At 43.7% G+C, this 24202-nt stretch overlaps 1 protein-coding gene across 3 annotated transcripts in view; it reads right to left on the reverse strand.

Annotated features, from left to right (window-relative positions):
• GPR35 (G protein-coupled receptor 35) overlaps positions 1-22725 on the reverse strand; it is a 61366-nt gene extending 38641 nt beyond the window's left edge. Inside the window, exons 1-3 of one of the 3 annotated variants that reach the window (XM_073674444.1) lie at positions 22428-22725; positions 22277-22344; positions 19581-19619 (exon numbers count right to left, since the gene is read on the reverse strand). In XM_073674444.1, the coding sequence (XP_073530545.1) occupies positions 19581-19619; positions 22277-22344; positions 22428-22438 (118 nt within the window). In that variant the 5' untranslated portion in view covers positions 22439-22725. Of the gene's footprint in view, positions 1-19580; positions 19620-20564; positions 20720-22276; positions 22345-22427 lie in introns of those variants that run through there. The other 2 variants (XM_073674445.1, XM_073674446.1) reach the window with 2 other exon arrangements.
• Positions 22726-24202: the final 1477 nt, after the last annotated feature.

The following is a 24202-nucleotide window of genomic DNA, read 5'->3' on the forward strand; positions in this document are numbered from 1 at the left end:
CCAAATGTTTGAATAACAAAATGGGATACATTTTTACAGTTTAAAAACGTGGTTCTGTGTGGAAGATTTTAAAGCAGTCAGTGACGCATCAGGCTGGCAATGATGGGCATTGTGGGCAATAGTAGTGGGTATCACGCCTCTCTTAGTACATACACAACATCTTTTCTGGGGGTTCCTTCTCGTTTCCGTTGCTGGAATAAGTGCAATAAAATGTCGCTCAGTGAGTCTTTTCACATCCTCAGATTCTAATGGATGAGCGGGGCTATCACATTCAAAAACAAGATTTTCTATTACCTTTTCTTGATAATCAAGAAAAGGATCTGAATTTCCTGCTTTTTTGTACAACACAAAAGAATTGTATGTGGCCACCTGAAACAAATAAATAACCAACTTTTCATACCAGGTATAGGACTTTCTTGATACCTGGTATGGCTGTAGAACCTGGTCTGCAAGGTCCACACCCCCCATGTGTTTGTTGTAGTCAATGACTGACACAGGTTTTTGCTTCGGAGTAGTGGATCCTAGTTCTACAGTGGCCCTTGTGGCATCTGTGTGGATCGAGCTGATGACAAAAATATCCCTCTTATCCCTATACTTCAGGGCAAGCAGCTCTCCGTTGCGTACAGCCCCTGACTGCCCCTTTTGGAACTTTTAGTTGACCAATGGTTGTGGAAACCCCTGACGGTTTTTACGAATGGTCCCACAAGCTCCGATGTTGTTTTCAACCAGACTTTTAAATAGGGGTATGCTGGTGTAATAATTGTCCACATATAGATTGTAGCCTTTTTGAAAAAATGGACTTATCAGCTCCCAAACAATTTTTCCAGATGTCCCCAAATAAGTACGGCATCCTGGTGGGTTTAGTTGGCTAACTTTCCCCTCATATATGCGAAAAGCGGATGTGTATCCGGTTGAACTTTCGCACATTTTATAGAGCTTTATTCCAAACCTTGCCCTTTTAGATGGGATAAATTGCTTGAGGTGCAGTCTTCCTTTGAATTTTACAAGGGACTCATCTATAGAAATATTTTGTGTTGGGGTGTAGAGCCTTAAGAATTTTTCTGACAAATTTTCAATGATGGGTCTAATTTTATATAACCTGTCATGTTCTGGGGCATTTCTGGGCAGGCATTGACTATTGTCGTTAAAATGCTAAAACCTCATGAGCATTTCATAACGGGTCCTAGGAAGAACGACTGGAAACATAGGGGTGGCTTGAACAGGGTGGTTGGACCAGTAGGATCGAATGCTCGGTTTTTTAACAAGCCCCATGGCAAATGTAAGTCCTAAAAAATTTTTTATTTCCGGGACATTAGTTGGTGTCCATAAGATCGGGGATTCTGGCTTATGAATTGGGACACGTATAAATTTGTTTGCATGACAATATGCTCTAGCAAGCTGTCTGTAAAAAACAAATTAAAAAAATGAATTGGTCCAAAATCTTCCACCCTCCACATTTATACCAGGAATGGCGTTGAAATCAGGGCTGAATGGAGCAGCCGAATCCGAAGCCTCCCATCTGGGAAATGCTATATCCAGTGGTAAAGCCCCTTGTACACTGGCGTGCGCCAATTCACTAGTAGCAGGGACAGCGCTTGTACTGGGCAGTGTTCCCTGATTTGGAGACGTTTCTCCAGTAGCGCTATTTGCCCCTATTGTTGTACTGGTCCTTGGGCTTGAGGATGGACCAGAATCACTGCTCATTTCTGAGTTCTCACCTTTCGCCGCTACAAAAGCCCTCAAAATCCACATCTCCATCTGAGATTGCACTGTCATCAGTGTCAGAACATAGCAGGGCATACACCTCCTCTGCGGTATAAGTCTGACGGGCCATTTTATTTGTTTTTATATTTTTTGACTGGACTGACCGGACTGGACTGGACTGACCAGACTAGACTGACCGGACTGGACTGGACTGACCGGACCGGACTGGACTGACCGGACTGGACTGACCGGACTGGACTGACCTGACCGAACTGACTGACAGGACTGACGGGACTGACCTGACGGGACTGACTAACTGACAGGACTGACTAACTGACAGGACTGACTGACAGGACTGATTAACCCTAAAGCTAACCCTAACTTTAGCCTAACTCTTACTTTCTTTTTTTTTTTTTTTTTACTGTCACAGTGGCAAGGCTGACACAGCTCTTGTCACACTGTTTCTCCCTCTCTCACTGAGATCTGAGGGGAAGCAGTGTATTTATCAGGCAGATCACCCGGGAAAGTTTGTTGCTAAAACAAACTTCCCTAGTGATCTCTCGGATTGGCTGGTGTGACGCTGACATCATCGAGACCTGAGCCAATCAGGTCTCGATGAGGTTAGAGGTCACAGCACCGGGATCCCCTCGCTGTTAAGGTATGTGGGGGTCCCGATCACCGACCACCGGCTGTCACTATCTTTTAAATGCCGCGATCGCTATGGATCGCGGCATCTATAAGATAGGAACGGGTTAACATCATAGGGACCAATCAGGTCCCCATGATGTCACATGTCAGAGCTATCGCTCTGCACCTAAACCGCAGCGCTTGCAGGACCCTGGGGGTCCTGAGCGCTGCGGGACCACCCACCGTTTTTAAACATCGGCGCTGCACAGAGCCCAGGCAGCGCCGATGTTTATGTACAGTGGGCGGTCCTGAACCGGTTAAACATTTTCGCCCCGATTCATTGTGACATGTGTTTTGCATGCTAGTCTTAATGAAAGGTGCGCTGGAATAAGATGCACCAAATTTATTAAGAAACACATACTTCTTTATGATTTTGACGCATCTTATAATTGGCGTGTCCCTTTGCCAGAAATGTTACACCAGCCAGTTCCAGGAGTACAATTCTGGCATAATTTATGTCACTGTCCTGGCTAAAATTATTATGGTAGGCTTTGAATTTTGCCCCTATTCCATCCAGTTTTGTGGAGCTAGCTGGGACTGGCGTAAAAACACCAAAAATTTGAATATTTTTGACTAACTTTCAGTTGCTCAAAAAGTTTGCAACATTTTAAGGCGTTGTAAGCAAGAAAACTGGTGGAAACTCTTTAATGAATTGGGACCTTCATGTCATTTGGTTTTTGCAGCCTCTATGTATCCCTGTACGTAGCAGAATGTATAGCAGTAAATCTGTCAGTTAGATCCCTCTAGTGACAGGATGTGTTACTCTTGTCTTTCTTCTTCTGAACATTCATCTAAGCTGATTTATGACAAGTTGAAAGTTGACCTTTGATATTAAAATTTAGTTAAAGTTCTCTTTTTCATTTTTGCATCAGATAATTTTTAGTTTATCCATCTTCTCCGGAGGCCGGATTCACACGTATTTTGGTGTGTTCAAAAAATGCACCAAAGAAAAAAAAAATAAACTGAAAAAAATGTAGGTCTATAAATAGAAAACAATCTAACATACCATAACCAGAGCAATATTAAATTTTGTATAACATGACCCATTGACCCACATTTACTAATGTATTTGCATCGTTTAGGCATATTTTACATTAGAATAGTCTCTAATTTGTAAAGTAACCATTTCCACTAGAATTTAGAGCCACCCCAGGAGAGATAAATGGACCTGTATTCTGCTGGGTCAGGATTTAGACACGTTTGTGAAATGCTATTTTCCTAGAATGTTACAAAATGAGGAAAAAGTAATACATTTTCTCAAAATGGAAGCTGGTGTCAAAAGAGTGTTGTCATTTTAGTCAATGTGAACGTTGAAAGTTAGTAGTAGTAGTAATGTATGTTGTAACTGATTTATAAAGAAAACCAACGCAGTCTTAAATCAGTTGCAACATACCGTCCATAACTAAATTAGCCAGACTTTTCATTACACATGGGCTAAAATGAAGCCATATTTAATAAATGTGGGCCATAGTGTGTATATAACTTTATATTCTCCCATTAACTGTCAGCAAACATCTGACGTCTACATATTTAGCACCCAAAAAATTGCATTGAAAATCTCATGGAGACCAAACCTTAACATGTTCTATATGCAGCCTAGAAGCCAATGCTATAGATCTGAAAGCGTAAGTTGCCTAGCCCATTATTGAAAAAAGTTTTTCCATGTAATACAGAAATTGCACAACTTCACTGAAAAGCAAGGGTTTTAGGATTGATGAGCCCAAAATGTATGAGCTTTGTAAATACCAGAAGACAATACGTACACTATAGAAGTTATGAAACATACCTACATTCATCACTCAAATATAGTTAAGGGATTGCAGTTAGATAACATCTGGATTTGGGATTTGTTACTAATAAAATATTTTCAATTCCTGGTACAATACATTATGAAATACTACCTAGAAATCATTAGACTGAGAAAAAAATTGCAATATATACTTTGCAAAAAATAAAAACTTCTAACACTTTGAGACCAAGAGACCACACAGAATCCAAACTTCATCATCTTTTGAATACCTTTGGGAATACTTGTATCACAGGGAAAAAAATACCCCTTAGGTCACACGTTGAGTATTTGGTGAGTTTTTTATCTCAGTATTTGTAATCCAAAATCAGGAATGGGTGAAAAATGCAGAAGTGGTGATGTGTTTCTATTATACTTTCCTCTAATTGTTCAACTTCTGGTTTTGGCTTACAAGTACTGAGGTAAAATACTCACCAAATACTGAACGTGTGCATGTGGCCTCACTATGCAGGTGCATCTCACTAAATTAGAATATCATCAAAAAGTTCATTTATTTCACTTCTTCAATACAAAAAGTGAGACTCATTTATTATATAGAGTCATTACAAACAGAGTGATCTATTTCAAATGTTTATTTCTGTTAATGTTGATGACTATGGCTTACAGCCAATGAAAACTCAAAAGTCATTATCTCAGTAAATTAAAATAATTAACAAAAACACCTGCAGAGGCTTCCTAAGAGTTTAAAAAGGTCCCTTAGTGTTTCAGTAGCCTCCACATTCATTGGGAAGACTGTTGACTTGACAGATGTCCAGAAGGCAGTCATTGACACACTCCACACGGTCCCAGAGTTCCAATTTTCATTTGGAAATCAAGATCCCAGAGTCTGGAGGAAGAGTGGAGAGGCCGCAATACAAGCAGCTTGAGGTCTAGTGTGAAGTTTCTACAATAAGTGATGGTTTGGGGAGCCATGTCATCTGCTGGTGTTGGACCACTGTGTTTTATCAAGACCAAAGTCAGCGCATCCGTCTACCAGGAAATTTTAGAGCACTTCATGCTTCCCTCAGCTTTTTGGAAATGGAAATTTCGTTCTCCAGCAGGACTTGGCACCTGTCCACATTGCCAAAAGTACCAATACCTGGTTTACAAACAACAGTATCACTGTGCTTGATTGGCCAGCAAACTCGCCTGACCTTAATCCCATAGAGAATCTATGGGGTATTGTCAAGAGGAAGATGAGAGACACCAGACCCAACAATGCAGACGAGCTGAAGGCTGCTATCAAAGCAACCTGGGCTTCCATAACACCTCAGCAGTGCCACAGACTGATCGCCTCCATGCCACTCCGTATTGATGCAGTAATTGATGCAAAAGGAGCCCCGACCAAGTATTGAGTGCATTTACTGAACATACATTTCAGTAGGACAACATTTCGGATTTTAAAAACATTTTTCAAGCTGTTGTTATAAAGTATTCTAATTTACTGAGATAATGACTTTTGTGTTTTCATTGGCTGTAAGCCAAAATCATCAACATTAACAGAAATAAACACTTGAAATATATCACTCTGTGTGTAATGACTCTATATAATAAAGGAGTTTCACTTTTTGTATTGAAGAACTGAAATAAATTAACTTTTTGATGATATTCTAATTTAGTGAGATGCACCTGTACTTCTAAAGGTGCCCATAAGAGGTGGTGAAAATTAATTCACAGGACCTGGTTCAGTGGCCTTGTCATTAATCTGTAGCCATTGGACAGAAGTCAAGCAAACCGCGCAAACCGCCTCTTACCTGATCGCATTACTAGATCCACTTTTGATTAGCTGAATTGGTGTGACGCACATGTGATGTCATATCATGTCAGCTAATCAAAAGAAGTGCGGCAGATGCTGACAGGCTGAAGGAGTCTCTCTGGATTCCAATCAAGCAGTATCAAATTACTGATGTGGACTTTCAACTGGGTCATGAGAATCAATTTGCATCATCTCTAGTGCCCATACACCTTAGATAGCTTTCGCTCTCAACTGACCCATGGACATGGGAGCTCTGCTCAGTCAAGCATTCATGTGTTCTCTCTATGGGGAGAGCGGAGTAAGCTGTTGCTAGACTCCATTAGCAACAGCTTACCTCAGATAAAAGATTGCACAACAAAATTTTGCAACTTTTTGGCATCTTTACTCTTTAGCTAGTTTATTTAATTATTTATATTGTTCGCGTATATAGCGTCATTAATTCCACAGCGCTTTTACAGACATTATTGGCACTGTCCCCATTGGGATCACAATCTAGATTCCCTACCAGTATGTCTTTAGAGTGTGGGAGGAAACCGGAGAATCCAGAGGAAACCCACCCAAACACATGGAGAACATGCAAACTTCTTGCAGATGTTGTCCTTGATGGGCCAGCTTCATCAAAGTAGACAAAACTGGGATGGGACAGTGTGTGGCAAAGCCCACCCTTGCCACTTTAGTTCTGCAAATTATGCCAGAAAATGGATTTAATCCTCCAACATATGCCTTTAACAGTCGCGGAAGTATCAGAGCTTAACCCGTGGCTTTTAACCAGTTAAATCCCACTGTCAATATCTGACAGTGGGATTTAACATGCACCAGTTGGAAGTGCGTTATAAATCCCGCCCATTGGCGTCCCTGTCATGTAACTGCGGGGCACCGATGGGTTGTCTTGACTAGTGTTGAGCCACCCCCGTAGTGTTCGAGTTCGGTTCGGTTCGTCGAACACCCGTGTGTTCGCCGAACTGTTCGTCGAACTGTTCGTCGAACACCTTCGAACACCGTTAAAACCAATGGCAGGCAAACAAAAACACATAGAAACACATAGAAAACACCTTCAAAGGTGTCCAAAAGCTGACAAACTGCTCAGAAGACACAACTAACACATGGAAAAGTGACAAGTACATATAGTCATGCGAAAAGAAAAGAGGTGGAGGAGTAAAAGGAGGGGGAGACACAGATATAGGCATGTCATGCCCTTCTAAAATCCAAAAAGTGAGAAGCCGAGACGGCCAGTCCGCTCCTGCCCGTGCCACCTCCGTGTCGCCGGGTTTGTGCCAGAGCCGCGGTGAACCCTGACGGCCAGCCCCCCTCTCCCAATACTGGTGCCTGTCCGCTGGTGGGTCGAGAGAGCCCCCCTGTGGTGGAGGCAGCTCTAAGCTTTTTAATTTAAATTGTCCCTCTAATTTGAATGAATACACTTTAAATCCATTTACAAGGATCTATTGGAGGGCAAGTCTCATGCCAGCAGCCGCGTAATTCCAGCTCCAGTAGCGTCCACTAAAGCTGCTGCAGTTAAAAAGCTTTTATAAGGATCGAGCTCGGCTGTCCACCGCAAGGCATCCTAGTGCCAGTCCCAGCCCCTATGCCTTGGGGTGCCTCCTGATGCTCTTCACTAAGTATCCCGTGGTCCCGAAGCATTTCCTTTGAAAAAATTAAGTGTCCAAACTACAGGTGGTGTAGCTTGCTTAACAGCCGGGATAATCCGCTGACTAGCAGACACTGCTACTAGGCACAAAGTATTTCCTGGGCTAGATGCAGTTAAAAATTTGTAAGTAGATACTCTCGTTGGATGCTGAGAAAGCATTCCATAGAGTCTCCTGGCACGCCATATATGATTCTCTTAAAAATCTTGGGGTAGGGGTCTAGGGGACCCTTTTATAGCCAAAATCACGGCCCTGTATCACAATACGTCACCTAGGCTGAAGATAAATGGAACTGTAGCACCGAGGGCTCGGTTGCTACAGACGTATTGCACCTCACCCAGAGGTGTGATATCTCACTCTCAGATAAGGATGGAGTGTGGATCAGGACCCGACACCTGCATGCATTACACCACATTGCCGTGGGGCAGGGCGACCAATATGCCCCTGAGATGGGCACGACAGTCCCTGTCCCTGGCTGGAGTGGGGGGAGGGAACACTGAGGAAGGGGAACCCTGCAGTGCAGGAGCAGGGAGGAAGCAGTTCCTGGGTGCATTGAGAAGGGAGTATAAAAGGTGGGCACCATCTTAGTTCAGTGCAGAGAAGTCTGAGCAGAAGTGGCAGGGAGCAGGGGCTCTGCATGAGCTCTGCTCCGGAGGCGGGCCTAGTAACAGAGGCCCAGGCCTGCAAGAGGGAGAAGGAAGGAAGAGGAGCGGAGAAGGCTCCAGGAACGAGGAATGAAGGGATCCCAGGGGTGCGGACGGGCGAGTCGCCACCGCACGCCCGAATCCACCTGCGTGGAGGGGTCAGGCCAAAGGGGGAGACCGGTCCCCGAACTAGTGGAGGCAGGAAACGACCCTCAGCTAGAAACCGGAGGCTCTGACATTTTATGTGGCGCAGCCCCTTGCTCCACCCGCTAGGAAGGCACCACATAGGGTCAGGGAAACTGGCGCCAAGTTTACCAAGAGGAGGCCCGAGGCAGCCGGACAGAAGTGTTGGTAAGAAAGGCCAGACAAAGGACACACAAAGGGGGTCCTGTGAAGCGCTCCAAAGTTATCTGGGAGTTGTCTGAGCCCCTCACCTGGTGAGCACAGTACGACGTGGGCAGCCGTTACCTGCAGACGTGGTCTGGATAATAAGAACTGTGAGTAAAGGCCCTGAACTGCATCACTGACTCCGTGTCGTTACTGCTGCTGCCCTGCACCATCACCCCCATCCTCCGCATACACTGCCCTGAGGCTATACTCCTCCCGTGGGGAGTTATGCTACGCTCTGCTGCACCCACAACACCAGCCTTAGCGGTCTGCCCTGTAGCGGCGGTTCACTCTGACCGCAATCCACGGGTGGCGTAGTCGGACATTTAAACATCAAAACCACATAAATAGTTCCGCCACTGGTTTGACCGCCCTGAGCCACGGAACCGGATCGCCACCAAGAAGACTACAACCACCAGCATCCACCAAAAAGGGTCCGGCTCCGGGTGTCCCAAGGCCCAGGGGGTGCGTCAGAACATTTTCATCACCTTTCACAATCACCAATGGGACAAGGCAGGGATGTCCTCTGTCCCCTCTCTTATACATCCTAGTGACGGAGCACCTGCTCTCATCAATTCGCCATAACCCCAATATTAGGTGGATTGAGGTGGGAGGCACCGAGTACAAGTGCTCTCTATTTGCTGATGATGTCCTAGTATATATCACTCAATCACATATATCCATCCCTGCTGTTATGGCTGAAATAGATCACTTTGTTACATGGTAAAATTTTAAAATCAATGCAGCGAAGTCTGAGGCCCTCGATGTCTCCCTCCCTAAATCCATATAGGATTCCATCCAGTCCAACTTTCCCTTTGCCTGGCCCTCACAGGGTATCAAATACTTAGGAATTCCTATTCATAGAGACCTCTCCCATCTATGTTATCTTAATTTTGGGCCCTTTATTGAACAATTCCATACAGACCACGGTTGGCAAGTTAGAACTGTAAGATTCACTACGTGAACCACTGGTGTTTTGTGGAAAAGCACATGTACACCGCGTTCCAAATTATTATGCAAAAAGTGTTTAGGAGTGATAAGGGAAGAATTTGTTTGTTTGTCAGTTAAACTCATTGATGGTGATGTGTGTCAGGGCTCTTTATATCACTGTAAGCAATTGCAGACACCTGTGCTAATTAGTTTGGCAGGTGTGTCCAATGAAAGGCAAGACTACTTAAGAAGGCTCTCTCACATTATTAAGCAGCCTACATTTTCTGCCAAAATGGGAAAGAAAAAGGATGTGTCGGCTGCTGAGAAGCAACAAATTGTGGAGTGTTTAGGTCAAGGCATGACTACAATCAACATTGTGCGATGATCAGGATGAAGTGTCTTGGCAATCAAGAAGTATGTAGCTGATTCACAGTACACACGTGTGCGTGCTGATAAGGGCAAATTGAGGACTCTTTCCTACAGGCAATTACGTCAGGTTGAAACAGCAGCGGCAAAAAAGCCTTGTCATAGCAGCAGATAAGTTTTTGAAGCTGCTTGTGCCTCCAACGTCCCCCGAACAACAAGATGCAGGGTCCTTCAGAGGTTTGCAGCTGTGCATATGCCATCCTGTCGACCTCCTCTATCCACTTCACACAAGCAGAAACGGCTCCAGTGGGCCAAACATTACATGAAGACTGATTTCAAAACTGTTTTGTTCACGGATGAGTGCCGTGCAGCGCTCGATGGTCCAGATGAATGGAGTGGAGGATGGCTGGTTGATGGACACCCCACGCAAACACGGCTACAGCGCCAACAAGGAGGAGGTGGAGTAATGTTTTGGGCTGGAATCATGGGGAGAGAGATTGTCGGCCCCTTTAGGATCCCTGAAGGCGCTAAAGATGAACTCCATAATGTATGTGGATTTTCTCAAACAGCACTTCCTGCCATGGTTCAAGAAGAAGAACCGTGTATTTCACAGCAAGATCATTTTTCTGCATGATAATGCACCATCTCATGCTGCACATAAAACATCTGCATCTCTGGCTGATATGGGCATAAAAGGGGACAAACTTATGGTGTGACCCCCATGCTCCCCTGACCTCTACCCCATTCAGAACCTTTGGAGCATCATTAAAAGGAGTGTCTATGATGGCGGGAGGCAGTTCACATCTAAGCAACAGCTCTGGGAGGGTATTCTGTCCTCATGCAAAACAATTGAAGCAGAAACCATCCAAAACCTGACAAATTCAATGGACGAGAGAGTTCAGAAGCTCCTTTCGAACAAGGGGTCCTATGTGAAAATGTAACATCACCTAGAATAAAGTTTTGAGTTGAAAACTGTTTGATTTCAGTTTCTAACAACCTGCTAATGCTTATAATTTCAAAAATGACCATTTTTTTGGTCTTTATTAAAATGAAAAGGTTGATCGAAAAGTTTGGGGGATCTAAGAGTGTGGCAACCCAGTAGTCATGATTACTTCGAATTCTGACAATATGAGGGTCATGCTGCAGGTAGTGCAGCAAGAAGGCACTTATGTGTCTTGCGCATCTCGGAGCCCCAAAATTATTTTCCGGGCTAGATGCAGCTAAAAATTATTTTTAATTTTAAATCTGGTGAAGCTTATTATAGATGGCCTAATAGGATCAGTGCTGCACACTGCTACAAAGCCCAAATTATTTTCCAGTCAAGATACAGATAAACATGATTAGTAATTTGAAAGCTTAAAACGGTTGGTAGGGTGATTTTAACCAATCATCAAGCTTTTACTCTCCCCAGGATGACACAGGGGTAGAAAAGTCGTTTCGGATCCATGATTTGTTCATCTTTATGAACGTGAGTCTGTCTACATTATCAGTGGAGAGCCGCGTGCGCTTATCTGTCAGCACACCACCAGCAGCGCTGAACACACGTTCAGACAGAACGCTGGCTGCGGGGCATGACAAGATCTCCAAGGCGTAAGTGGCTAGCTCTGGCCATTTATCCAGATTGGAAGCCCAAAAAGAGCAAGGGTCCAGTGACACAGTCGTGGCTTCAAAGTTTACTTGGAGATACTCCTGTACCATCGTCTCTAGGCGTTGACTATGTGTCAGACTTCTTGTCTCCTGTGGCCTTGCAAAGGATGGGCTAAAAAAGTGGTGAAATGATTCCGCAAAATTGATGTTACCAGCAGATACTGTGGTTCTGTTACGGTTTGAGTGCTGAACACTTGACGGTCCCACGGTTGGCAAGTTGGAACTGTGAGATTCACTACGTGCACCACTGGTATTTTGTGGAAAAGCACATGTAAGATTCTGCAACAGTCTCTGCTGATACTCCTGCATGCGTGCATCCCTTTCTATGGCAGGAATAATTTCTGCAAATTTACTTTTGTACCGGGGATCTAACAGTGTGGCAACCCAGTAGTCAGGATTATTTCTAATTCTCACAATTCGAGGGTCATGTTGCAGGTAGTGCAGCAAGAAGGCACTCATGTGTGTTGCGCATCCAGGAGCACCAAGTCCCTGTTGTGTTGGTGGCGAGGTAACAATCATGCTTCCTTCCTCTGTCCTCTCCCCCCAACCTCGCACAACAGAAATGTGATCAAGGTCTCCCTCATCTGATGAGTCTTCCATCAGTTCGTCCTCCACTTCTTCCTGGGCTCCTGCACCTTCCTCACTAGTTTGGCTGCTACCATGCGCCCTGGTAAAACCATCTCCCCCACCCTCACATGCCTGCCGCCTTGGTGCTGCCGACCGTCTGGACCTTGCAGATGTTAGCCCTTCCGCATACAACTCCTCCTCCTCTACTTCCTCCACCTCCTCTTGTGCCACCACCTGACTCCGAATTCTGTTTAACATGTGCTCCAGCATGTAAATCACCGGAATAGTCATGCTGATAATGGCATCGTCAGCACTAAACATCTTCGTCGCCATTTCAAAACTGTGCAGAAGGGTGCATAGGTTCCTGATCTGAGACCACTCCTCCAGCGTGATTTGCCCCACCTCTGAATCTCGTTGGCCCAGGCTATACGTCAGAACGTATTGCACCAGGGCTTGTCGGTGCTGCCACAGTCGCTGCAACATGTGCAGAGTTGAATTCCACCGGGTAGGCACATCGCATTTTAGCCGGTGAAGTGGCAGGCCCAGCGACTTCTGTAGAGATGTAAGTCGCTGAGCTGCGGGATGCGAACGGCGGAAGTGAGCACACAGCGACCGTGCCCTCTGCAGAAGGCCATCTAGTCTGGGATAGTGGGCTAAAAATTGCTGGACAACCAGGTTCAACACGTGAGCCATACAAGGCACGTGTGTGACATTGCCCCGGCGAAGGGCCGCACCCAGGTTTGCAGCATTGTCGCACACGGCCTTCCCTGGTTTCAGGTCCAGTGGAGACAACCATTCATGAAATTGGTTCTCCAGAGCTGACCACAACTCCTCAGCTGTGTGACTCACATTTCCCAGACATTTCAATGTAAAAACCGCCTGATGACGTTGAGCCCTACTGCCAGCATAGTAAGGAGGTGTGCAGGATCCCTTCTGCGCAGTTAGAAAGCTTGTGGCATGACCAGACATGCTTTGGGTGCAGGTGGAAGACCGAGAGGAGGTTGAGGAGGCAGAAGCAGTGGAGGAACTTTGACATAAAGAGGATTGACGCACAACTCGTGGGGACGGCAAGACTTGGACAGCAGCCCCTTGTCCTGCTGTCACCATAGTTACCCAGTGCCCAGTCAGCGACATGTAACGCCCCTGTCCATGCCTACTCGTCCAAGTGTCTGTGGTGAAATGCACCCTGTCACACACAGAGTTTCTCAAAGAAGCAGTGATGTTGTGTGCGACATGCTGGTGGAGCGCAGGCACACCTTTCTTTGAGAAGTAGTGCCGACTGGGCATCTGGTACTGGGGCACTGCGACGGACATAAGGTCTCGAAAATCCTCTGTGTCCACCAGGCGGAAAGGCAGCATTTCTGTAGCCAAGAGCTTGCAGATGGTGAAATTCAACCTCTTAGCTTTCTCATGACTAGGAGGAAATGGTCTTTTACTTGTCCACATCTGAGGGACCGAGGGCTGGCTATTGTGCTTAGACGGGGTTGATAAGGGTGTCCCCGGCAAACTGCCGGTCTGTGAGGAAGATGCAGGCGGACATGTTAGGTTGCCTTGATCCAAAGGTGGTGCTATCGATGTCGGACAGCGCTCAACACCAGCTGGTGTTACCACCTCCAAAGAAAATGATGACCTGCCAATCACGCTGGCTGTTGCGGGTAAAGAGGTGGCAGGTCTGCGCCCCAAAACAGGTGTGACTGCTGTCCCCCCAGTCACAGAGGATGAAGAGGCCGCGGATGCACAAGATATGGCAGACGGTGATTGGCCCGGCCGGCTAGGCCGCATTGTAGCACACTGAGCTTCCCACTGCAACTTATGCTTCATGTCCATGTGCCGGTTCATGCATGAAGTACTCAAACTATGTATTTTTTGGCCTCTACTTAGCTTTTGCTGACAAATGTTACAGATAACACGAGTTGGGTCATCTTTATCGATCTGAAAAAATGCCCAGGCTATGCAAGGCTTAGCACCCATGCGACCTGAAGAGCCACCACGACTTGTGGTGAGAGGCAGAGTTGTGTTTGAGGATGCAGTTGTTGACGTGCTTCCAGTACTACGTCTCTGTCCAGGAAGGCGCAACCTGACCTCGTCGTCACTAGCATCTTCCTCCACCTCCTCTGCTGACCTCATCTCTTGGCTGACTGTGGGTTGACAGTAAGTGGGATCTCCGACCTCATCATCATCACCCTGTGCGTTATCACACCCGTCGTCCTCAGAGCCAACCTGTTCCTGCCCTGACAAAAAACTAAAGTTGTCGCTCCAATCAGGTATTTGAGTCTTATCATCGTCTTCCTCATTGTCTCCACCAACAGGAGTTACAGTTTGGGAATGAGGGTCTACATTATGGTCAGAACCTTCTGCGTCTGGTCCTGGATCCGACTCATAAAGATTCTGGGCATCAGTGCAGATCATTTCCTCGTCTGGATTCACAGAAGCGCTGGAGTCGACCTCTGATTCCCAGGCTATAGTATGAGTAAACAGCTCTGCAGACTCAACCATCTGTTCTACCTCATACTCAGACGGGCAGCTGGAGATTTGGGAGCTGTGAGGAAGCAAGTGCGATTTGGGTGACACCTTTGAGGACTGGAGTATTTGTGATGTTGAAGTTGATGTGGAGGAGAGCCCACTTAAAGGAGCACTTGATATCCGTTGAAGCACCTGCTGTTTTTGTGCCTCATCTGGAATTTGTAGCGATTGGCGTGGCCGTAAGAAAGGGATCTTATCACATTGTCCGCTAAAAGAAGTAGACATTTTAGTTTGGCTGGAAGATGGTCTTTCTTCTGCACCTACCCCACGGACACAACCTTTTTTCCCCTTCCCAACACGCCTATTCCCCTTTCCACCAGCAGCAGGCCTTTTTCCACTCATTTTGGTGGTTAACTAATTCACAACTCTGGAGTTGTTTGCACAAAAAAACAATGGATGGTAACCGAGCAGAGCTGAGTGGCCAAACTGTGGTATTAGGCCAAAACTATTGGCTGGGCTAGATGCAGAAAAAAATTATTTTTAATTTGCAACCTGATGGAGGTCAGTATAGATGGACTAATAGAACAAGTCCCACACGCTGCTAGAAGCCCAAATATTTTTTCAGAGATAAATGAAGAAAAAAATTATTTTTAATTTGCAACCTGATGGAGGTCAGTATAGATGGACTAATAGACCAAGTCCCACACACTGCTAGAAGCCCAAATATTTTTTCAGAGCTAGATGCAGAAAAAAATTATTTTTAATTTGCAACCTGATGGAGGTCAGTATAGATGGACTAATAGACCAAGTCCCACACACTGCTAGAAGCCCAAATATTTTTTCAGAGCTACATGCAGAAAAAAATTATTTTTAATTTGCAACCTGATGGAGGTCAGTATAGATGGACTAATAGACCAAGTCCCACACACTGCTAGAAGCCCAAATATTTTTTCAGAGCTAGATGCAGAAAAAAAATATTTTTAATTTGCAACCTGATGGAGGTCAGTATAGATGGACTAATAGACCAAGTCCCACACACCGCTAGAAGCCCAAATATTTTTTCAGAGCTAGATGCAGAAAATTTTTTTATTCAATTTGCAACCTGATGGAGGTCAGTATAGATGGACTAATAGACCAAGTCCCACACACTGCTAGAAGCCCAAATATTTTTTCAGAGCTAGATGCAGAAATTTTTTTTATTCAATTTGCAACCTGATGGAGGTCAGTATAGATGGACTAATAGACCAAGTCCCACACACTGCTAGAAGCCCAAATATTTTTTCAGAGCTACATGCAGAAAAAACTTATTTTTAATTTGCAACCTGATGGAGGTCAGTATAGATGGACTAATAGAACAAGTCCCACACGCTGCTAGAAGCCCAAATATTTTTTCAGAGATAAATGAAGAAAAAAATTATTTTTAATTTGCAACCTGATGGAGGTCAGTATAGATGGACTAATAGACCAAGTCCCACACACTGCTAGAAGCCCAAATATTTTTTCAGAGCTAGATGCAGAAAAAAATTATTTTTAATTTGCAACCTGATGGAGGTCAGTATAGATGGACTAATAGACCAAGTCCCACACACCGCTAGAAGCCCAAATATTTTTTCAGAGCTAGATGCAGAAAAAAATTATTTTTAATTTGCAACCTGATGGAGGTCAGTATAGATGGACTAATAGAACAAGTCCCACACGCTGCTAGAAGTCCAAATATTTTTTCAGAGATAAATGAAGAAAAAAATTATTTTTAATTTGCAACCTGATGGAGGTCAGTATAGATGGACTAATAGACCAAGTCCCACACACTGCTAGAAGCCCAAATATTTTTCAGAGCTAGATGCAGAAAAAAATTATTTTTAATTTGCAACCTGATGGAGGTCAGTATAGATGGACTAATAGACCAAGTCCCACACACTGCTAGAAGCCCAAATATTTTTTCAGAGCTAGATGCAGAAAAAAATTATTTTTAATTTGCAACCTGATGGAGGTCAGTATAGATGGACTAATAGACCAAGTCCCACACACCGCTAGAAGCCCAAATATTTTTTCAGAGCTAGATGCAGAAAAAAATTATATTCAGTTTGCAACCTGATGGAGGTCAGTATAGATGGACTAATAGAATGATGCTATGCCCAAAAGATTTTACTTCACTAGGTGCAGTAAAAAAATTGGTATTCTATACACAGGTGGTATATCTTGCAACACAGATAGGCTACTCCACTGACTAACACACTCTGCAATAGGCCAAAAAGGATTAGCTTTGCTAGATTCAGCCAAATGCTGTGAAAAAAACTTGCACAGCACTGGCACAGACCTGCCTGGCAAAAACTGATAGGAACTGATGTAACCTAGTCCTGAAAAGGACTCCAATTACAATTAGTCTTTACTCCCACAATCTATCTATTTAAGAGCACAGACCTGCCTGATAAAAGTCGTAGGAAATGCTGTAACCTAGTCCTTAAAAGGACTGCAATCACAACTATTCCCTACTCCCAAGCTATCTGTATATTTGTGCGAAAATTGGCTTGAAATTAACAAGGTATAGCGCACACAGCAACAGCGGTGCCGTCTAACACGCAGCTGCAGCAGTGAGAAAATGGTGGCGACGGGGAAAATGGCTTGGTCTTATAGGGCAAGGACATGTGACATACACTGCCAATCACACATGCCCTTGCTTGTGTGAAAAAAAGCACTTCGCTCCGTGTGTGCGCTGCTGATAGGCTGACAGATTGCACCTCCCCACTGCAAATGCGGGAAAGAGAAAAAAAAATGGAGATCTTCATTGTTCCTGCAGAGATCCATCCCCTGCCCCTCCCCCCGCCCCGCTGTACACTCAAACTGCGTATTAACATTAATTTTCATCATTACTGAGAAAAAATCCAGTTATGATTTTGGTGCACGAACAGTTATCGAACATAACCTCGAACAGCCGAATTTTTCTCAAATTGTTCGTGTTCGCCGACCGGCTCGAACACCGCCCAAAACAGCTCGAATTTGAGATTGGCGAACAGTTCGAGTAGAACAACGCTCATCTCTAGTCTTGACAGCCAGGGGTCTGCAGAAAACCCCTGTGCCTATCACTATGAGACCACTGGGAACGCCGGCTTGAGGCCAGCGTTCATAGGAGATTGTGAATTCTGATATACATAGCAAGGCTGAAGCACTGCTATGTATAGCCAAGGCGATAGGAGACCTAAAGCAGCGATCATCCTAAGGGGACTATTAAATGCAGTAAAAAAGTGAAAAAAAATTTTTACAAACATTTGTAAAAATTTTTAAAAAAACCCATAAAAGTTCAAATCACCCCCCTTTTATTACAATGGAAATAAAATAAAAAAATACACATATTTGGTATCATGCACAGAAAAGGACATTGATTCAAAAAGCATCACAAAATCACTGCATTCACAAATGGCCTAACTATCAAAATCTAAAATAAATTAATACGATCATTAAACAGCGAAATGAGAAAAAAATCTAAACGCTGGAATTACGTTTTTTTTGGCTGCCACAACATTGCAATAAAATGCATTAAGAGGTGATCAAAGAATTGTATTTGTAAGGGTATGGACATGCTGCTCCCATTTCCCCCTTTAAGAAAGTTTATTGTGTATAATGTAGGATGTGATATTGTAATGTATGATAGAGATAGGTGTTATGATGTTTGCATAGAACTGTGTGAAAGGTTAAGTTTGCCCAGCAACAGACAGCAGGGTCAGAGACATTTAATGTTGGGACTTGCCCACAGTGGGAGGGGTCAGCTGCTAGGGACAGACACAGTTCTTTCTAGAGACTTCAGTTAAGACCTATTGTGTAGTAAAAATGGACAAATAGTCTGCAGGCTGTCAAGGTTGTGTGTATTGGGTGACTTGTGGCAGGAGGAGAAAGAGACCAGATGGGAGATAGCAAGAACCTCCAGTGTGGACAGAGACAAGGGTGTGAACAGTTTTGTAACTAGAGATCAATTCTCGAATGGAGTGGCCCGAGACTATAGGAGCCAGAGGACGGAACCCCAGCAGCCAAGCCACTTGAGCCGTCAAGGTACCTGGTGATTTCTACTGGTGCAGAACTATAGTGGCCAGGCCCCTTAACCATCAAGGTACTGGGTTATCTTTACTAGCCTGTGAGTGTAGTCACGAAAACACAGCCTCTACCACCAAAGTCCAGAGGACCCACAGCCAGGACCCAAACTTTCATGTAACGTGCTGGGGCGCTGAAGACGAGTGCCATGTGTCACCCATGACTACTGCCACGAGCTACGTTGCATATCTACCCCAAAATGGTATCAATAAAAAAATCAGCTCAGGGCGCAAAAAACACCCATCACCCAGCACCAGATCCGAAAAACTGGAAACGCTACGGGTCTCGGAAAATGGCGACAAATGCAAAAACTTTTTTATACAAATTTCAGATTTTTTTTTTCACCACTTAAATAAAAAATAAACTATACATTTTTGGTATCTGCATACTCATACTGACCTGTGGAATCATATTGACAGGTCAGGTTTACTATATAGCGAACATGGTAAATAAAAAAAAAATAAAAAAACAATTGTAGAATTGCACTTTTTTTGCAAATTTACTTGGTGTTTTTTTTCCTGTTTTCCAGTACACTAAACAGTAAAATCAATGATGCCATTCAAACGTACAACTTGCCCTGAAAAAACAAGCCTCATATGGCTTCATTAATGGAAATATAAAAAAGTTATGGCTCTTGGAAGAAGGGGAGGAAACAACAAAAATGGAAAAAACAGAAAATGGCTATAGCAAAAAGACGTTAATATGTGCCTAGTTTATAAAGGTGCGTGTGCCTCTTAATGAATTAGGCACATCGTATGCCAGTGATTCCTCAATTAAGACTGGCGTGTACAATGCCAGTCTTAATGAATTGGGCCCTATATTTAGTTTTTAATGGGGTTATCCAATATTTAGGCATTTCTCACAATGCCCCAAATCTTTAAGACATGAAGAAATAAATACTATATTAAAAAACTAACCTTTTAACCAGTACAGTGTTTCAAAGCTCTGACTCATAACTGCTAGACAGTTTAAAATCTAATGAAATCGAAAGATGAATGCTGAACAAATATTGCAAATCAAAGAGCGCTGACTAAATAGCAAAGTGAAAGTATCATATCTTATATTATCCTTTAAAGTCTATCTTCTTGTTTTTTTTATTCATCTTTCTCAAAATGATATTCTGGGTAGTCCCAGAAATGTCTCTAAGGCCATGGCTTCGCTTTCAGTATTCGGTCAGTATTTTTTCTCAGGAGTGGGAGCCAAAATCAGGTGAGAAATAATCAGAGAAAAGGTATAATAGAAACAAGTCACCAATTCTGCATTTATCACCCACTCCTGGTTTTGGCTCCCATTCCTGAGAAAAAATACTGACCGAATACTGACCAAATACTAATAGTGGGGCCGTGGCCTTAGACAATAGCCGCACTATCAGTATTTGGTCAGTATTTTACATCAGTATTTGTAAGCCAAAACTAGGAGTGGAACAATCAGAGAAAAGGTATAATAGAAACACGTCACCACTTCTGTATTTATCACCCACTCCTGGTCTTGGCTTACAAATACTGATGGAAAATACTGACCAAATACTGAAGGTGGCCTAATATTCAGTATGTATGGCAAATTGTCTATAAAATATTCAAGCCTGCACATCATTCTTCAATTTAAAGTGGTTTTCATTCTTCTATATAAAAGTGATGAATCATTGATAGATGGGGGTCCGACCGCTGAGCATTCACACAGATCAGCAGAATGGGGAATCTGTATCTCCGTAAGAATGTCCAAGCCCACCTTTAGAACATATAGCGTGGGGGCTTCATGGGATTGCGGCACCAACTCCCCCTGTTTTCTGAAGTCTAGTCTAGCTAGGGTTTAGTCTTGGTATGTCCCGTTAGTTCTCTCAGTAATGGGTTTTTATTCCTCCTCCCCCCTTCCTTTGATAGGTAATGACTGATGGTACTTACCTTTTGTAGATTGGTTTCTTAGTCTTCAGGTGCCAGGCAAATATGAGCGACAGGAGCCTGATTGGTGGACGGATTTCGGTGGGAAACAGAAGAGCCTTTTTAAGCCCTGCATTCCTGTCAGGGGACTTACAACAGCCGGGATTCTGAAGAAACAGCTGCCCGCCCGCCCTCCCTTAAGTTATAACGTCGTCGTGGTATTTATTAGATGGTTCTCGCCCAGCTTTGCTGGGTGGAGACTGGATGGTTTTTAGTGTCTATGGGGTAATGAATTTTTTTGTTATTTTATTTGAGTAACCATTAATAAATACCACGGCCTTTTATCTGCACACTATGTGTCGTGTTTCATTTTATTTGGTAAGTTGGGAATGTTGTGGGGGTGGGGGGGTTTGGTGCCTGCCATCCCATGGAGCGTAAGTGAGCATGCCACCTTATTCATTCCCTGTGGGGCTGCAGAGCGATGTGCTCGGCATCTTTGGGCAACACAAAGAAAATGAATAGAGCAGCAGTCAGGCATCCCTCTTGCCTAACCATTTTGTAACGGAGATAAAAGTGCCCCACATGAGATAAAATTTCACTGTTCTGCTGATTGCTGTGCACCCCTGTGGTCTGACTCCCAGCAATCAGTAAGATATCATCTTTTCAAAGGATAGGTGACAGCTTATTTTTAAAGGACAACCCCTTTAACTACATACAAGATGGATCACAGTGACCTAATAATCATCTCTCAGTATCTGCTCTCCCTGTATAGCACACATAAGCAGGAGCCATATATGAGCTTTAGGTTAAGTTCACACTAGCAACAGTTCGATCCATGTGTTCTCTGTGTGCGCACCAGACTATGTGCAATATTTCTTCTTTACGAGCCGGACTAATGGATGTAAATAGTAGGCAATTCTTACACCTGTGGACTATGCAGTATCTGGTCCAAAAAGTTCAGTGCTCAACTGAACTTAACCATAAGGCTGGGGTCCCACTAGCGTATGGCATCCGATGCAATAGCATCAGATGTGATATGATAATGACATTTGGCTCCTGCTCTGCTGCGAGCGGGAACCGAATGTCAGTGCTCTGTGCTCCGGTCCTCTCGCACAGAGAGGATCGCAGCACAGCTGCGGAGGGGACGGAGAAATCAATTTCTCTATCTCCTCTGTTGCTGGCATCAGCAGGAATCGCACTGCACTCGGGTGATATCCGAGTGCAGTGAGATGGTTCACATGCACCCATAGACTTATATATGTGCGTGCGATCTAAATCCAGCATACAATCGCAGCATGCTGCGATTTTTTTTTTTCCAGCCCGATCGCAATATGACCGGAGCTGGAAAAAAAAAACACTACTGAGCACAGAAACATAGGATTAAATTGGTCCGAATGCAATCCAATTTTTTATCAGATTGCATTCGTCCGATTTAATCGCAAGTGAGAGCGAACCCTAAGATGGAGATTCAATTGGATTCTTTTTGGCATGGAGACAAAAAATAAAGCTTCAGAATCTGTCATTTCGAAAAGTAATTATTAGGATTAGTCACAAAGGAAAAAATGACCATTGTGAATAAAGTTTATATACAGTTGCTGCTCCTTAAGATTTGTCAGTATTTTTAACATGTGCACTGCAGCACTAATTTGCCTGCACAATCTATTAATTAGTAAGACAAGGAAATTCGTCATATTTGGGTATTTTCTTTTCAAGTAATATACCATAATTTTTCTTACCATTAGTAGATGAGACAAGATACAGCATTCGTGAGGTCACAGCCGCAGAATTACTGACTTGGATGTTTCTGTAAAGATTTGCAAAAAGTTATCCATAACATTCTGAAACATAAAAATCAGAGAACGAGGGCTTCATGTACGGTCTACACACCTTTGGTCCATGTCTGTTGCTACATCCAGCAATGGTCAGGACGATCTCAGCCGTGTGCCTGAACAACCAGTTTGAGTCTGTGCGGAAGGAAAATTCAGAACAGCCGTAAGACTTGAAATCTGCAGAAGTGCACAAAGTTCAGTGATCACATTTTTCCTGTCTGAAGCATTTCTTAAACCTGCCCCCTGAGTAAACAGCTCAGCGCTTATTTTTTTCTTTCTTTCTAAACTGAACTCGTGAAAAGACTTGTTGCGGGCTGGAAGCTCGACCAGTGTTATTGCACAACTGACTTGTGACTCGCCCATGAATCAGATACGCAAGAGATAGAGGCGGGATTGGAAGCTGGAAACATATCAGTGATTTTATGTTATAGGCTTGCGACCATACAAACAGGCTGTTAAAGCGAAGTGTAAAAATTAATTTTACAGTGTATAATACTTAATGACCCGACTTCAAACTACAGCTGGAATACTATTGCTTTTCAGTGGGAATAATCATGCTTATTTGGCAAAATCAAGTCATATTTTTGGACCCATTTATCTAAGTATCCGATGACATAGAAGTTTTTTGGGGAGGGGGCATAAAACATTTCCATTGAATTATTTGTAATTACATCGATCTTATGGCATATTCCCATTATGCATCTGCTGACTTTTTTTTAAACTGACAGCATGCATTCCAGATGGGGATCCGTTCCAAATAGATGAAAAATTTCAAGCCATCCATTTTCCATTTGCGTTTTTTGTTCTTTTTCATCTGATTCATTACAAAGCGTCAACGGAAAAAAAAATATTTACATCGTTTTCCTTTTACTATTTTTTTCAAAGTAAAATACAGATGCAAAATGTAAACAGCCATGTTGTTTGTGGGCATTACAGTGATTGGCTGGCCGCACAGCGTCACCTTGAGTATTTAAAACCGGGCGCCGCCATCTTGGATACAGTCGCTCTGGATCAGACGGTGTAGGGAGAGTGCTGCTGAGTTATGGAGATATATATAGTGCGAAATAGGTAGTGTAGGGTCTCTAAAGCCTGCCAAATCAAACGGTCCTTCTCAGGACTAATATCCATCCCAGATATCAGGCGGACAGGCTGTACAGGAGACGCAGTGGTTATACCAGCAAACGCTGCATTACAGTCCTGTGTGCTCCTGTTGCTGAAATTGCTGGACTTATCACCCCGGTCTCAGGGGCCAGGAAAAATAATTTTTTTTTCATCTAAATCCTGTATTTTTTTTCCTCAGTCAGACTGTCCAAATACGCGTCTTATTAACCTTTTGGTATTCCCCCCCCCTCCAAAAAAAAAATTGAGTGTGTCTGTGACTGTTCAGACACCAATATATCTGTTTAAAAGAGTCTGGTGTAGGCAGAAAAATAGAACTGTGGTTTTGCAGTTCCACGGGTCAAATCTCTGTATTATCCTGGTTTTGGCATTTTTTGCCGTAAAAAAAACCTGTAATAGTGTCTCCCTGACTGGTCAGACACCAATATATCTGTTTAAAAGAGTCTGGTGTACGCCACATAACTATAACTGTGGTTTTGCAGTTCCACAGGTTTAAAAGAGTCTGGTGTACGCCACATAACTATAACTGTGGTTTTGCAGTTCCACAGGTCAAATCTCTGTATAATCCTGCTTTTTGCATTTATTGCCGTAAAAAAAAAATGTAATAGTGTCTCCCTGACTGGTCAGACACCAATATATATGTTTAAAAGAGTCTGGTGTATGCCACATAACTATAACTGTGGTTTTGCAGTTCCACGGGTCAAATCTCTGTAT

This window comes from Phyllobates terribilis, unplaced genomic scaffold, assembly GCF_046119375.1.
Source record: "Phyllobates terribilis strain yellow unplaced genomic scaffold, ASM4611937v1 Scaffold_3__8_contigs__length_932513732, whole genome shotgun sequence".
NCBI classification, from domain to species: domain Eukaryota; kingdom Metazoa; phylum Chordata; class Amphibia; order Anura; family Dendrobatidae; genus Phyllobates; species Phyllobates terribilis.